The sequence below is a fragment of the Geotrypetes seraphini genome, chromosome 1 (assembly GCF_902459505.1).
Source record: "Geotrypetes seraphini chromosome 1, aGeoSer1.1, whole genome shotgun sequence".
NCBI lineage: Eukaryota > Metazoa > Chordata > Amphibia > Gymnophiona > Dermophiidae > Geotrypetes > Geotrypetes seraphini.
In genome coordinates, this window is record NC_047084.1 from 470,789,627 (window position 1) to 470,806,259 (window position 16,633).

Below are 16,633 nucleotides of genomic sequence, written 5' to 3' on the forward strand. Positions count from 1 at the left end.
ATCGGGTTAAATTAGACACAGTCGCTACACTTATCGCTGCAAGGGATCTCTCCCTGCTGTAATAAGTATAGCGGCCGCGGCCGCCTGTCCCATCACCGGCAGGAGGATGCCCAACTCCTCCTGTCGGAACCCCGAACTCCCCCTCCCCCCAAACTGGTAATCGCCGACAGGAGGATGCCCAACTCCTCCTGTCCGAACCCCGAACCCCGGACCCCCCTCTCCCCCAAACTCATAATCGCCGACAGGAGGATGCCCAACTCCTCCTGTCGGAACCCCGAACCCCCCACCCCCCCAAACTCGTAATCGCCGACAGGAGGATGCCCAACTCCTCCTGTCGGAACCCCGAACTCCCCCTCCCCCCAAACTGGTAATCGCCGACAGGAGGATGCCCAACTCCTGTCCGAACCCCGGACCCCCCTCCCCCCCAAACTCATAATCGCCGACAGGAGGATGCCCAACTCCTCCTGTCGGAACCCCGAATCCTCCACCCCCCCAAACTCGTAATCGCCGACAGGAGGATGCCCAACTCCTCCTGTCGGAACCCCGAACTCCCCCTCCCCCCAAACTGGTAATCGCCAACAGGAGGATGCCCAACTCCTCCTGTCCGAACCCCGAACCCCGGACCCCCCTCCCCCCCAAACTCGTAATCGCCAACAGGAGGATGCCCAACTCCTCCTGTCGGAACCCCGAACCCCCCTCCCCCCCAAACTCGTAATCGCCGACAGGAGGATGCCCAACTCCTCCTGTTGGAACCCCGAACCCCCCTCCCCCCCAAACTCGTAATGGCCGAGAGGAGGATGCCCAACTCCTCCTGCCTAGCCTGGGCCAATCAGGCCTTAGGATTAGTGGGGATGGGCGGACCTGCTATGCCTAAGGCCTGATTGGTCCAGGCTTCTAGAGCCTGGGCCAATCAGGCCTTAGATTTAGCGGGGATGGGTTGGGAAGGGGCGGGCTCGTCTCATTTCCACGAGGCGGGCCTGTCGGCTGGACGGCAGCAAAACCCGTCCAGCCGACCAACATTTAAAGGTTAGTTGGGGAAGGGAGATTAGTTGGGACGGGGGGTCGTCGGGCTTTCCGGCAGTAGGAGTTGGGCATTCTCCTGTCGGCCATTACGAGTTTGGGGGGGAGGGGGGTTCGGGGTTCCGACAGGAGGAGTTGGGCATCCTCCTGTCGACGATTACGAGTTTTGGGGGGAGGGGGTCCGGGGTTCGGGGTTCCGACAGGAGGAGTTGGGCATCCTCCTGTCGGCGATTACTAGTTTGGGTGGAGGGGGAGTTCGGGGTTCGGGGTTCCGACAGGAGGAGTTGGGCATCCTCCTGCCGGTGATGGGACAGTCGGCCGCGGCCGCTATACTTATTGCAGCAGGGAGATCCCTTGCCGCGATCAGTATAGCGGCCGCGTCTACTTACAATGTAGGCCAGCATTTTGCTGGCCTACATTTTAAGCGTCTCTTCCTCTACTAGGGAGACGCATAGGGCTGCCTAGGTTCACCTAAGGCCTTTAGGCGAGCTTAGGCGTCTTGCGAGCCTCCCTAGGCTCCCGGAGGCGCCTTCAATATAGGCGGCCTGCCTGGGGAGCATTTTTTTTTTAAACGTGCATCCCGATTGGCTGATTAGACAGCTATAGGACGCCTACAGCTGCCTAAAATTGGGGCGCACTTTGTAAAATCAGGGCCTCTGTGTATATAACTCCATAATGTGCTTGCACAAATCAGTGCACACAGCCGGTTTTGCAAGCATAACTTAATTGTTTAATAAGATCAATTGGCACCAATAATTGACAATTAATGCCTAAAATTTGTTGTTAATTGGCAGTAATTAGAAGCTATTTTTAGCACAGGGGGCGTGTTTAGGGACGGGGAGTAGGTGTGCCCTGTGTTAATGGGTTAAAACATGGGCATTGGCATGCACTGACCTATTAGCGTAGGATTCACGCAGTAGCCCTTACTGCCTACAAAATAGGTGACGGTATGAGCTTATGCTCTAATGGCCAAATGCTAATTTCAAAATTAGTGCATGGCCATTAATAGGGAAAGCCAAAATGTGGCCATTTTAGAGCTGCGCTAAAAAGTGGCCTCTGCGTGTAGGTAACCTGCGCACTCTAAATTAGCGCTGGACGCTTTTTAGCACAGCTTAGTAAAAGGTCCTCTTAGACTATGTCAAATGCCTTGAATCTGCTACAAGAAAGGCATTGATCTAATACTACAGAAAAAGGCATCCGAGTGTGAGATCCTAGTTTCTTCAGCACAATTCATCTTCTATGTTTCTATGTTTCTAATTATTTGGCTAATTAGAATCAGGTACTTAAATAACTGGTTATATGGTAAACTGGAAAGTAAATCTGCATGAATGAGTTTGGGCAACCTGTCCAAAAAGGATCGGAGTTTCAGCTTCACCATAAAAGTTAATAGGAGGTGATAAGTGGTCCCATGTTAATGTCCTGCAGGTATCGCATACTAATGGTTACATTAACACATGACCTGCAATTAAAAATAGAGGGTATAACTTCAGAAGGTGTGAAACATCGGTCCAGCACGACAGCCAAGGCACTAAACTTCCGAAAAGGGAATTACGAAGGGATTAGACGCATGGTGGGGAAGAAGATTAGGAAGAGCATGAACAATATAAAAACGCTAGAACAAGCTTGGTCCCTTTTTACGGATACGGTCACCAAGGCGCAAAATCTGTTTATACCGCGTATTAACAAGGGATCCAAGAAGAAAAAGTACAAAGAACCAGCGTGGCTCACTGTAATAATAATAATAATAATAATTTTATTCTTATATACCGCCAAAGCCATAGTGTAGAGGTAAAGGAAGCAATCAGAGGCAAAAAAAACTTCATTTAAGAAATGGAAAAGGCTTAGCGTTAAATCTGGGTTTAGCGTGTAGTGAAATTCTGCATTACAATATGTTAAGGAACACCTTTAGTAAGCTGTGGTAAAAAATTCCCTTAGTGTGCCCTTTTTCTTGCATACTAAAACCATTTTTACAACAGCTGTAAAAATGGCATTCTTGTATATTTTTTTTTTGTGTGTTAATGGCCATGTGCTGCCATTAGCATGTGGCTATTTAAAAATTTACCTCTTGAGCCCTCCTCCCACCATTGTTTCCTCCAAACTGAGCGAAAGTCCTCCATCTACAGTCCTGCCAGTAGAGGGTGCTGTTTCACTATCATATTTTCAATAGAAAGGGACAAATTCTGTGGAACTCCAGGGTAGAGAATGACACGGGGGCAAATTTTTCCCTCATCCCTGCGGGAACTCATTTTCCCATCCTGTCCCCATGAGTTCTTTTCCTGTCATTGCCCCATTCCTGCAAGCTCTGTCCTCATCTGCACAAGCCTCAAACACTTTAAAATCATAAGTGTTCGAGGCTTGTGTGGTTAAGGCAGAGTTTACAGGAATGGGACAAGGACAGGGACAGCAACAAAACTCATGGGGACAGGATGGGGAAATTGAGCTCCTGGGGGATCGGGAAAAAATTTGTCCCCATGCCATTCTCTACTCCAGGGAAGTCTGTAGAGACTGAAAACACAATAATGAAGCATCACCCCCAACTGGTAGCAATGCAGTTGGAAGACACCCGCTCAGCTTAGAGAGAACAATGATTACCACCATTCATTCTGAGGTGGTAAGAGCTCTCATGCACTAACCAGATAGCATGCAATAATTAAGCTGCACTAATACCCACACTCTGCCCCCCTGACACGCTCCCTCAAAAAAAAGCTAAAGGGGCACTTTTGCTAAGCTGTGGTAAGGACTAATGCATGCTTACCATGAGGTAAAAAGCACTACTGCAGGGTGCACTCAAGCATCCCATGGTAGTTTTTGGATCGGCACACACTTCCCACTTGCTAAAAAATACTTTTTTATTTTTTAGTGCTGGGGGCATATTTGGGACAAAGAGTAGGTGTGCCCTGAGCTGATCGGTTAGTGCAGCTACGTCAGCGTGTGTGGATCCATTTACTGCTTAGAAAATAGGTGTTGGTAAGTGCTCTTGTGCAAATGGCCATGCGCTAATGGGGAAATTAGCATATAGCCATTAATAGAGGAAATAGGAAATGTAGTCATTTTACAGTTACATTAAAACAATCAATGCATTAGGGTGGTGTGGGGGAGTGGGAATATTTTATGATTTCTTATGCTTATGAATATTGTTGGGTATAAGGGACGGGGGATATTTGATGTAAGTTAGAATTTGATGATATATTAAGTGATGTTAAAGTATAAAATGATTGTATTTTGTGTTACACTTATTGTGAGTTTTAAAAATGAATAAAGATTTTAAAAAAACAAAAACAAACCTCTCAATGCATGGAAAAGCCCTGCACTAGTAATAGCGCTGGCCATTTTTTAGTGTAACTTAGTAAAAAGGTCCCTAGGCCCAGATTCCTGTACATTTTATTGAAAGAGCCCCTTATTGTTGAAATCTTTCTGTTGAATAAATAATCATATTACATAACCATTTTGTTGAGTTATTTATTCAGTAGGGTTGTCTTTATCTCTTATCAGAATTTAGATTAGGATTTAATCATGCTTTGAGTATAAGTTGCAATTTTTATTTGATTTAAGATCTTTATTTACCACTTAATACTCAACAAGTTTGAAACTGGTTTACAACAGAAAATAAATATAATATACTAGCTGATGCCCCGGCGTTGCACGGGTATTTAATTATAGCAATAACACTGTAAATGGATTCAAATAAAGATACTTTATAGTGGTGAATGAAAGCATTTTTTTTACAGCTTAATAAAAAGTACAATATTCAAATTATAAAGTGAAATATTTGACAAAATGAATACAATACAACTAACGCAAAACGTGATTATAAACAACAATTTTAGTTTCACCTACTGGAGCAAGAACATATAAATTCTTGGGTGAACCCACCCTTGAGCAAGCAAAATAGAGTTGTGGGCCGTGAGACCCCCAGAACATATCACCCCAGGTAGTGAGGGATCTGCATACCAAGTTTCATCCAAATCGGTCAAGCCGTTTTTGAATTACAGTGAGAATGGCAGCTTTTTACATATTTTCCATTGACATAAATGGGTGAAATCTGATTTTCTGTTTGTAGCTCCGCCCACGTGTGCAGGAGGGCCGCGAGACCCCCAGAACATATCAACCCAGGTAGTGAGGGATCTGCATACCAAGTTTCGTTCAAATCGGTCAAGCCGGTTTTGAATTACTGTGAGAATGGCAGCTTTTTACATTTTTTCCATTGACATGAATGGGTGAAATCTGATTTTCTGTTTGTAGCTCCGCCCACGTGTGCAGGAGGGCCGCGAGACCCCCAGAATATATCACCCCAGGTAGTGAGGGATCTGCATACCAAGTTTCGTCCAAATTGGTCACAGTGAGAATGGCAGCTTTTTCCATTTTTTCCATTGACATGAATGGGTGAAATCTGATTTTCTGTTTGTAGCTCCACCCACGTGTGCAGGAGGGCCGCGAGACCCCCAGAACATATTACATTAGTGATTTCTATTCCATTACATTACATTAGTGATTTCTATTCCGCTTGTGCCTTGCGGTTCTAAGCGGATTACATTAGAAGATGGCTGGACATTTCCAGGCGATGACAATACAATTATTTGTATAACTTTACAAACTTTGCAAACCTAACTTTACTTAACTTTTCGTACATAACTTTACATAACTTTACGTACATAACTTTACGTGGAGTTACTTTGTGTTACTTTACATTATCCTTACCGTGCTTGCATAACTTGCATTAAGTTTACATAATTTATCTTACATAATTTATCTTACATAACTTTACAAGACTTTACGTAGAGTTATTTTATGTTATTTTACCTTATTATTCCTTATTAACTTTTCGTACATAACTTTACATAACTTTACGTACATAACTTTACATAACTTTACGTGGAGTTACTTTGTGTTACTTTACATTATCCTTACCGTGCTTGCATAACTTGCATTAAGTTTACATAATTTATCTTACATAATTTATCTTACATAACTTTACAAGACTTTACGTAGAGTTATATTATGTTATTTTACCTTATTATTCCAGTACATTGCATAACTTACATTACATGATATTACAAAGCATAACCTTATGTTATATTACAACGCATAACCTTATGTTACTTTACATAATATTACAACGCATAATCTTATGTTACCAAAAAATCGTCTGTTCCTAGGTTGCTATATCTGATTTTTTCGGTATTTGGGGAGACTGTGTTTCTAGATATGAATTGGCTTTACGCCCGATGCAGCTAGATTAGATGTTGCCTATGGGGACGAAGTTGCAGTTGGTTGTGAGTTGCAGTAGGTTATGAAGGGAGAGAAGATGATGGTAGATTATAATATTGGTATGTGTTTTTTGAATAGTATGGTTTTTATATCTTTTCGAAACGCTTTGTAGTCCGTAGTTGTGGTCAGCAGCTTGGATATGGTGGGGTCAATTTTCGCGGCCTGTGTAGCAAGTAGGTTGTCATATAGCTTTTTGCGTTTTGTGCCTTTGAGTGAGGGGTAGGTGAATGGAGTCTGGGTTCTCCTTACTCTAGTTGAGAGGTTTCGGGTTAGGCGGCTGTTTAGGTAGAGAGGTGCTGTTCCGTTTAGTGCTTTGAATAATAAACAGTATAGTTTGAATTGAGTTCTTGCTTGTATCGGTAGCCAGTGTGAGTCGAGATAGGCATTAGTGATGTGATCGTATTTTCCTAGCGAGTAGATAAGTCTGAGTGCTGTGTTCTGTACTGTCTGTAATTGTTTGGTCATGTAAGCGGGGCAGGGTAGATAAAGGCTGTTGCAGTAGTCTACAAGTCCTAGTACAAGTGATTGGACTAAGATCCTGTATTGAATTTTGTCAAAGAATTTTCTTATTTTTCGCAGGTTGCGCATGGTGTAGAAGGCTTTTTGGATGGTTTTGTTAGTATGAGTCTGCATTGTGCATCTCCTGTCTATTGTTACTCCCAGGATTTTGAGTGCTGGCTGTATTGGGTATGTGATTGCATTTGTCGTCAGATCAGTTAAGGTAGGTTCTTTGTCTTTTTCTAGCAGCAGGAATTTGGTTTTATCCGTGTTCAGTTTCATATCACCTCGTTTGTGAATTACTGTGAGAATGGCAGCTTTTTACATTTTTTCCATTGACATGAATGGGTGAAATCTGATTTTCTGTTTGTAGCTCCGCCCACGTGTGCAGGGGGGCCGGGAGACACCCAGAACATATCACCCCAGGTAGTGAGGGATCTGCATACCAAGTTTCGTTCAAATCGGTCAAGCCGTTTTTGAATTACTGTGAGAATGGCAGCTTTTTACATTTTTTCCATTGACATGAATGGGTGAAATCCGATTTTCTGTTTGTAGCTCCGCCCACGTGTGCAGGGGGGCCGGGAGATCCCCAGAACATATCACCCCAGGTAGTGAGGGATCTGCATACCAAGTTTCGTTCAAATCGGTCAAGCCGTTTTTGAATTACTGTGAGAATGGCAGCTTTTTACATTTTTTCCATTGACATGAATGGGTGATATCTGATTTTATGTTTGTAGTTCCGCCCACGTGTGCAGGTGGGCCGCGAGACCCCCAGAACATATCATCCCAGGTAGTGAGGGATCTGCATACCAAGTTTCGTTCAAATCGGTCAAGCCGTTTTTGCGTGATCGCAGCACATACACACACACATACATACACACATATATATCTCCGATTTTTTATATATATAGATTAAACCTACTAAAACACACTTAGCCAATATACATCAAAGAGTCATTCACATCAAGAAAAGTGTCTGCAAGAAAACAAGTCTTAAGAGACTTCACAAAGGCTAATTTTCCCTCCCTTTTATAAAACCGCGAAAGCGGTTTATAGCACAGGCCAGCGTGCTGAATGCTCTGCGCTTGTCCCGACACTCATAGAGTTCCTATGAGGGTCAGGAGCAGCGCAGAGCATTTAGTGCACTGGCCTGAGTTAAAAACCGCTTCCACTGTTTTGTAAAAAGGGGGGGGGGGAGGGTTATTAAATTCTCTTTGGTCAGAAAAGACTTCAGCTGTTGGGTTAACCTCAGCTGGAAATAACAAAGATTTCACTACCTAGCTGAACTGTTTTCACATTTCAAAGAGGAATCACAACATACACCTAAGGTTTTGAATTCATCCTTAAGAGGAATCAACTTCCTCCTATTATAGGAGGAGTGGATAAAGAATGACTCCTTCTTGATAACCAAAGTGCAGCACATTTTTCTACATTTAAAAACATTTTATGCTTATATAGCCAATTTTTCAACAGATTCATCTTCTTATTTAGATCAGACATCACTTGAAGTTGGTCTTCATGTACAAACACTATCAACTGGATATCGTCAGCTAACTTATGACATTTATAACCCCAATCATTCCATTGTTGTGGCAGGAGAGCCAAATACAAATTAAAAAGAGCTGGAGACTGCAATGACACCTGTGGAACATCTCTGTTTAAATTCATTTAATCAGATTTTTCTTGATTTGGGAAAACAGTTTGAAAAATAGGACCTGAACCAATTCGACACATTACAACATATGCCAAATTGATACAACAAGTCTAAGAACGTAGAATGAGAAACTGTGTCAAATGCAGCAGTCAGGTCTAGTTGGATCCAAAGTGCATCGTAACCTTGGTCCCCTTTGACAGCAATATCATCTATTATAGACCCAAAGGGCTGCTGAAAATTTCTCAGTCCAAACAACAAAATTGGGGCAGCCTCCATCAAGGGCTATACATTTAGTCCAGCAATTTTCCACTTTTTTTATTCCGTATTTTTCCGATGGAACAAAAAAAGTGGAAAATCACTGGACTAAGGGCTCCTTTTACTAAGCTGCGTTAGCGTTTTTAGTGCATGCAGCATTTTATCGTGCGCTAAACCTGTGCTATGCAGTAGAACTAACGCCAGTTCAATGCTGGCGTTAGCGTCTAGCGTGGACGGCAATTTAGGGTGCGCTATTCTGCACATTAATGCCCTTACGCAGCTTAGTAAAAGGAGCCCTAAGTGTATAGCCCTGAATGGAGACTGCCCCAACTTTTGTGCCTGGGCTGAGAACTTTTCATTGGCCCCTTGTAGAAGAATTGACTGTGTACTATGTAAATGGCTGTAATTAAAACACAAATCATTCTAGGGGATTCACAGACTTTTTCTTGGTACCATATAGGCTTCAAAATAAAGTTCCTGATATGAAAACTAAGTTACTTTCTGTGGTTTATCTGTACTGTTTCTACCTCAGAGGTCCTAAGTAGTACAGTACTGACAATAGGGGATGCTGTTTCACTATCACATTTTCAATAAAGAGGGAAAAGTTCTGTGGGACTAGAGAATGAAATCACAATATCGAAACATCACCCTCTACTGGTAGCAATGGACATAAATGTATGTGATCACGTCAGGCCTTTAACTAGCATGGGAAAAAACACAAGTACATGTCTATAGCATATCACAATACAATTCAGAAAAACTGGAAACCTTCGTGAACCTGTATTTCATCTTATTTTAAATTCTCAGTCCTGACTACTACAAAAAGGCTATAGGATGAACTATAAATTACGGCAATACCTTGTCAGCCCTATATAGCTCCAGATCTTCTCTGCAATTCCTTAACACAAATCAGTGGGTGATATCACTCCAGTATGTCTGTCTTGTGATCAAGGTACAACCAGCATCAACAGTGACCTTAAAATATAAGATTGATGTATAGACTAGGTACAAATTATAGTAAAAGCACTTACCACGATACTGGTGTAAATGTTTTTTGCAAAATCTACTTCTTTGTATTTTTTTTCTGTTGGGAATGTATATTTATCTAACCATTCTAAAAGGGGAAGGTCTAAAGCAGTTCCTGAGAAGGAATATTGAGGTGCATGGATATGTGTATCCACCATTCCTGGCATGCAGAATTCACTGTACAAAAAAAAAAGCAAGCAATATAAATCAATGCAATTTCTCCAGTTTTATTTTGAACTTTTTTTTTAACTCTATATACAACTTATGTGCTTTGGTAATTAAAGCAGTTGACAGTATAAACATAACAAGGAATGATCATTTTGAATGACTGCTGAAAAGGCATGAGTTAAATCGAAATAAATAAATCCTATACTAAATCAAACTATTAGCAAGTTGGAAAAATAAGAAGAGCATGGTTCATGGAATTCTTTATAACCCCTCTGTATATGTATTTGTGTATATGAATGTATGTTTGTATATGTTTTGCCTCTCTGGATATGTGTTGTCTCAAAGTAGATCTCTGTCCTGGAGAGAAGAAAGAAGGGGTGTTTCAATGGAGAGGTCCCCACAAGTTTCATTGGTATGGAAAGAATGGTAATGTGAAACCAAGTGTGATAATGTGTCTAACCATTAGATGTCACTGTCAACAGATTTCAAGGAATATATTATGGGGCTCATAATCGAAACGGAAATACGTCTAGAAACCAGCCTAAATCGGCACTTGGACGATCAGTAAGACAAGTCCAAGTGCCGATAATCAAACCGGGTTTTAGACGTATCTAAAAACGACTTAGGCCTTTTCAGTGCTGTTGTATGACCAGAGCTAAAAAGGGCGTTTTAGGAGGAGTGGTGAGGACAGGATTTGGGCGGGACGTGGGCTGATCTAAACTTAGTCGTACTGCAAGTATAACTGAAAGTTTAAAAAGGCTGCCTGGATGGAACTTGTACCTTGTGACTTAGGCCATGTAAAACCAGGGCTAAGTTCCAAAAAGGTATCCTAAGTGATCAGATAAGCACTGCAGACACAAAGTACAGACCCCCACACAATGCCCTAGTGATCACTAACACCCCCTCCCCCATAACACCATAAAAATCAGAATAAAAACGTACATACCTACCTCCAGAACATCAGAGCAGCACAGAGGTGGCTTAAGTAGTGTAGGGGGTGGGCTAGTGAACCATAGAGAGGACCCAGACCCATAAGCCTCTCTAACCACTGCATTTATGGTGGAACATGTGCACTCCCCAAACCCCCCAGCCCTACTGTACTGCCATATAGGTGCCATCTGCAGTCGTGAGGACTATTGGGGGTGGTAGACAGGCGGGTCTAGTAGGTTTTTAGGGTGTTTGGGGGGGCTCACCATGACATATAAAGAAGTTATGGTGAGATGTTTATGTGTTACCCTTTTTGGGAAGTTTGCAGCAGTGCCCTGTAAGGTGCCCCACTACTCTGTGCCATGTCTAGATGTCCAGTCCATTATTTTGCTGGCCCTCCCACATCCAAAAGGTCCTTTTCTAGGCGTTTTTGACTTGGACAAATTTTTGGACGAGAATGGGGTATAAAGATAGAAGACTTAGCAGTCTGGGCGATCAAACAGCTGGACGTACAGTTAGACGACTCTTGAAAAGCAAAATATTTTGGACGTATTTTTCAAGAATGGACTTTAGACACTGCTGACTTTGGGCGACTAGCAACTTAGGCCCAAAAGAGACTGATGTTTCTTTCAATTATGTCCCTTCACACATTTAAACCACTGGGCGTCATTGCGTCAAGGTGATAGGTACTGGAATGCTTCTCTACCATTAGCAACTAGTAGGAAACTACATGATTGAAAGTCACATGGAGGGCCATTTTCAATAAGGATGTCTAAGTCCGACTTTGGACATTTCCCACAAAATGTCCAAAGTTGGAGGCAGAGAATGGCCATTTTCGAAGCCAGCAACAATACAAGACATCTAATTTATTTATTTATTTTTTAAATCGCCTAGTTAAAAGTCTTGGCCTCCAGGAAGGCCAAACCTTAGGATGTGAAACTTTATTTGCCATTTTCAACCACAAAACCGTCCAAGCTCAAAATGTCCTAATGCAGACCATTTGGACATGGGAGGGGCCAACACTGTAATGGACTGGCCCCATAGTTATACCAATAGAGCAGTGGGGTACCTTTGAGGGCACTGCTGTGAACTACACATAAAAGGTGCCAGGTGCACATCTCACTATAACTTCATAGTTTCATAGTTTATTAAAATTTTGATTAAACGCAAATCATAAAATTCGAAGCGTTATACAAGTAAATAAAACATTAAAAAAGGGGAACAAACTCCAAATCACAAATGGGACTGAACGAAGACCATACACATTAAACATAGGGAAAGCTTGCATACAAAAGGAAAGGAGGGAGAACTACAATATTGTAAAGAAAAAAAGACAGTAATGGAAAAAAAACAAGGAGGGAAAAGGAGGGGGCAGAGGAAAATAGCATCAAAAAGTGGTAAGAAAAAAAATTACTCATAAGCATCCTTGAAAAGGAAGCATTTTAAACTATCCTCAAATTTGTCAATATTTTGTTCAGCTCTGATATATGATGGAAGCGAGTTCCAGATCAAAGGTGCTGTGACAGAAAAGATGGAGGCATGACGGGTGCCGATAGTTTTTAACGAGGGGACATGAAGTGTTCGTTGAGAAGCAGATCTTAAGGCTCTGGGAGGATCATATGGAATCAATAGTCGGTCTAAGAACACTGGTTCATTGTATTTTTTTGTGTTTTAAATGTTAAGACAGCAATTTCATATGCTATCCGGTGAGGAATAGGTAGCCAGTGTGCTTTTTTTTTTAATAACGGAGTGACATGGTCGTATTTTTTTGAGTTTGTAATGATTTTGATGGCAGAGTTTTGAATCAATTGAAGATGTCTGATATCTTCTTGACATAATCCTTTGTACAGTGAATTGCAATAATTGATTTTTGAAATAAGGGAATGAATCAGGATATTGGGGATCTAAGATGGAAGCTAATGACCGTATCATTCTCAGTTTGTAGAAGCAGTTTTTAAATAAGAGTGCTGATTTGAGGGCGATAGGTAAGCTTATTATCGATGATGACACCTAGAATTTTGATTGAAGAGAGTGATTCAATTGGAGTATTTTCAATAGACAATGGGGCTTCAAGGTGAAGATTATCCCTCCATGGAAAAAGGGCACAATTTGTTTTAGTGATAGTGAGCCCTCCAAACCCCATCCTCCCCCCAACAAAACCTACTATAAGCACTATTCTACCACCCCAACAGCCCTTATGCTGCAAATGGCACTTATATGGCAATACTGTATAGTAAGGTTTTGGTAAGCTCATACTTTCCACCATAAATATAATGGTTAGAGAAGCTTATGGGCCTGGTTCCTCCTCTCTATGGATCTCTAGCCCACTCACCAGGCTACTTTAGACACCTGTGTGATGCTCTACTAGGCTTTCCCATCCCAGATGCTGCTGTTCTAGAGACAGGTATGTAGTGTTTCATTCAGATCATTGTGGTGTGGGAAGGGGTCAGTGACCACTGGGGGAGAGTGGTCAGTTTTAGTACCTTTTAGGTACTTACACGTTCTTAAAACAGGTCTAGCTGAGAACGGCTAAGTTCCATCCAGGATATCCTGGGAAAGGTTCAATTATCACTGCAAGATGTCCAAGTCTAAGCCTGCCCAAAGCCCGCCTCCAACATGGCCCCCTTTTCTGTAGGACACACAGCGGGTAGAATGACTCACAAGATGTCCAGAAAGCCTGTTTTGAAAATCAGATAGTGTTATAGTCTCAGCACCCTGAGGTTGTGGGTTCAAACCCTTTACTGCTCCCTGTGACCCTGGGCAAGTCACTTAATCCTCCACTGGCCCAGGTATACTAGATAGATTGTAAGCCCACTGGAACAGATTGGGAAACTGCTTGTAGTACTTATATGTAAACCGCTTTGAGTGTGATTGTATAACTACAAAAAGGCAGTATACAAGTCCCAATCCCTTTCCCTTACTTGGACATCAAAATGCCCTTTTTTGGATGGCTTAGAGTTTTGAAAATGCCTCTATTAGTATCACTATACATAACCATTAAGAAAGCTAAATGGTTCAGTCACAAGGTTTAATAGAATTTAAAACAAAATAAAGTCATATCTCAACCAGTAAGAGCTAACCCAGTTGGGATGAGGTTTGGCAGCACAAGGGAGGAGGAGCATTGTGGGAAAAGCATACTTAGCATGCCTCATGAAATCATTTTCAACTCTTCTGCAGGTGTGTGCATCTGTATCTGTATGCGTCGAGGGCCCCTAGGCACACAAGTACACTGGGCCCCCCCTGCCCCGCCCCACCCCACCATGCGCCCAGGCGGAAACAGGAAGCTGCGTCAGAGGAAAGCTTTGAGCAAGCAGCACCGCTTGCACAAATACAGTTCCCGTTGTCTTTCTTATCCGCGTTGCTTGCTTGTCTTACTTTCCGTCGATGGGAGGGGCTGCGTTGCCGATTGGGGTGGGATCCGCGTTGCCGATCAATGCTGGAGGGGCCCATCGCCGTTTGTAAAAAAACAATGTTGATTCCCTCCTTCATTGGGCCCTAGGCACGGGCCTACTTGGCCTATTGGTAAATCCTGCCCTGGTAACAGTACTGTATCTCCAAATATACCCAACACTAAAAAAATTGTCCCTATCATTTAGCATACACAGATTCCACAACTACTGCAGTCACCTGAGCACGTCCCACAGTAGGGCCCTTTTAACCTGCAGTAAGAAACACATTAGCGCTTACTCCAGCTTGTGACACCGTAGTGTCTTTTGTTCCTGCTAATAAATGAATGTTTGTACTATTGTGTTCATTCAAGCTTTGATTATTTCTGGATATGTTGGGCCACTTAGAAATGTAGAAATAAGGTCAACAAATAAGGTGCTTTTTTTTTTTTTTTAACTGGACTAAAGTTATATATTTCTAATTTTTGAGAACCCTGAGCTGCTAGAATCGTTCTTGGAAGCTAATCAGAATTACAGAGAGGTCATTCAGTAAACAAACAAAAAAAAAAAGGTAACACCTATGACTTGTTCGTAAGTGTTTGGAATTTAATAACTGCTTCTCTCTTAACAAGAACAGACTTAAAAACATACTTCTGAGAATTAAAATGACATTTATAATCCTCGTATGCCAGAGTTTCTCTGGTTCAAGAATTAATTTGCCTAGTAATGTTATTTAAATGATGCATGTGTTATGCTAGAATGCATTTGCTAATGTTGTTGGAACTAGAATATTCCACCTATGAGCATCCAAGCCAGTACCTAATTGGGCACACACAGCTGAATTGCAAGCATGTTAATGGGTTTGGACAGTTTCTTCTATATCAATCATTAATAAATCATAAACCATAATAATTCCATTCAGCAACCTGTCTACTTTTTATCTTTGGATGCCTGAAGAGAATGGATTAGAGGCAGCAAATGGAACACATAAGTTTGTTTATTCAAAATTTATGCGTGCTGTTTTGCTCAGAAAAATCACCCACAGAGAAGAGAGACACAATTCTCTGTGGGGACATATTTGTTAGGCAATAAGACAAACAAAAGTACATACATAGAAGTCAATATTCAAAGTAAATATTAGCAAGAGAGAGCATTAGGGGGGTGGGGGTGGAGTCAGTACTTATGCAAGTGCCGGCAATAATCTGTGCTGATACCGACACAGCTCAATGGACAGATGGAACTGTACAAAGAGCAGTCCTAACTATGCCTGCTTAGCTAGGTGGATGCCAGCACTGAATATCGAGTGGCAATCACAAAGCTTTGGGTACTGGCCATTGCCTTGCATTGTTCTACCTTCCCTCCTGACCCCCTCCTCCTCAACATGTCATTACCCCAAAATTATACAAGGCCTCCCTCAACATGAACCAATCTCCACTCCTTATCCCCTCAATCAGAACAGGACCAGATTCTCCCCCCCCCCCCCTTGTTCCCCCTCATCCCAGTAAGTCCACCTGAGGCCTCTCTGACCAATCTGGGTGGTCCAGCGAGTGTTCTGGACAGTAGTGAACCCCACTTGCTTCTACCCTTAGCAGCTCCAACAGCAAAATGGCTGTGAGACCTCTAGTGGTAGTCTCATGGTAAGAGTTTATTTACTATGTCTTTCTTTTTATTCTTCACGGATTTTCAGTTTGCATATTACTTATTTTCCTCATATTGGTGTTAGAACACACCAGCATTTTTCCACTTCTCTCCCTATCTGTGTTGAACCCTGCCCAGTTCACCCATACTCCAATAACATCTTTCTAATAGTGCTCAAATAAGGGTCTTAATATAGGAGGCGATAAATGCTCTTGTGTTGAATTTTTGCAGGTCTCGTGCTAATGGACAAATTAGTGTGGAACCTGCAACAATAAAAAAAATACAAAGTCCTATTTTAATGCCACATTATAAATGGGCTTAGCACATGGGAAAGTCCTGCATTATAAAATGTTAAGCCCATTTTTTTTAACGTATTTTAGTAAAAGGGCCCTTTGGTCTCTGAATCTTTTAGGGCCCCTTTTACAAAGCCGCGCTAGCGGTTTTAATGCACGTACCGGATTAGCGCGCACTATAGTTTACGCTAGCAGGAAATCTACCGCCTGCTCAAAAGGAGGCGGTAGCGGCTAGCGTGTGTGGCAATTTAGCGCACGCTATTCTGCGCATTAAGGCCCTAGCGCGGCTTTGTAAAAGGAGCCCTTAGTGAAAGCCTGTCAGTTGGAAATATATTACCATTTCAAAGACAACACTATAAGGCCTAACTTCTAAAATATATTAAAAGCAAATACTGTACTTACTGACTGCCTAACTCTCGTATATCAGATTCGCTGAATCTCCACTTTTTTGCCAGCTTCAATTGTTCTCTTGCATGTTCTAAAAATTCAATCTAAATGAA

General features: G+C 42.2%; 1 protein-coding gene across 2 annotated transcripts in view; it reads right to left on the bottom strand.

Annotated features, from left to right (window-relative positions):
* Positions 1-16,633, bottom strand: part of GDA (guanine deaminase) — a 119,993-nt gene that overhangs the window by 63,460 nt on the left and 39,900 nt on the right. For both annotated transcript variants that reach the window (XM_033954750.1, XM_033954669.1), the window contains exons 2-3: positions 16,536-16,624; positions 9,727-9,898 (exon numbers count right to left, since the gene is read on the bottom strand). In XM_033954750.1, coding sequence (XP_033810641.1) covers positions 9,727-9,898; positions 16,536-16,624 — 261 coding nt within the window. The remainder of the gene's footprint in view (positions 1-9,726; positions 9,899-16,535; positions 16,625-16,633) is intronic.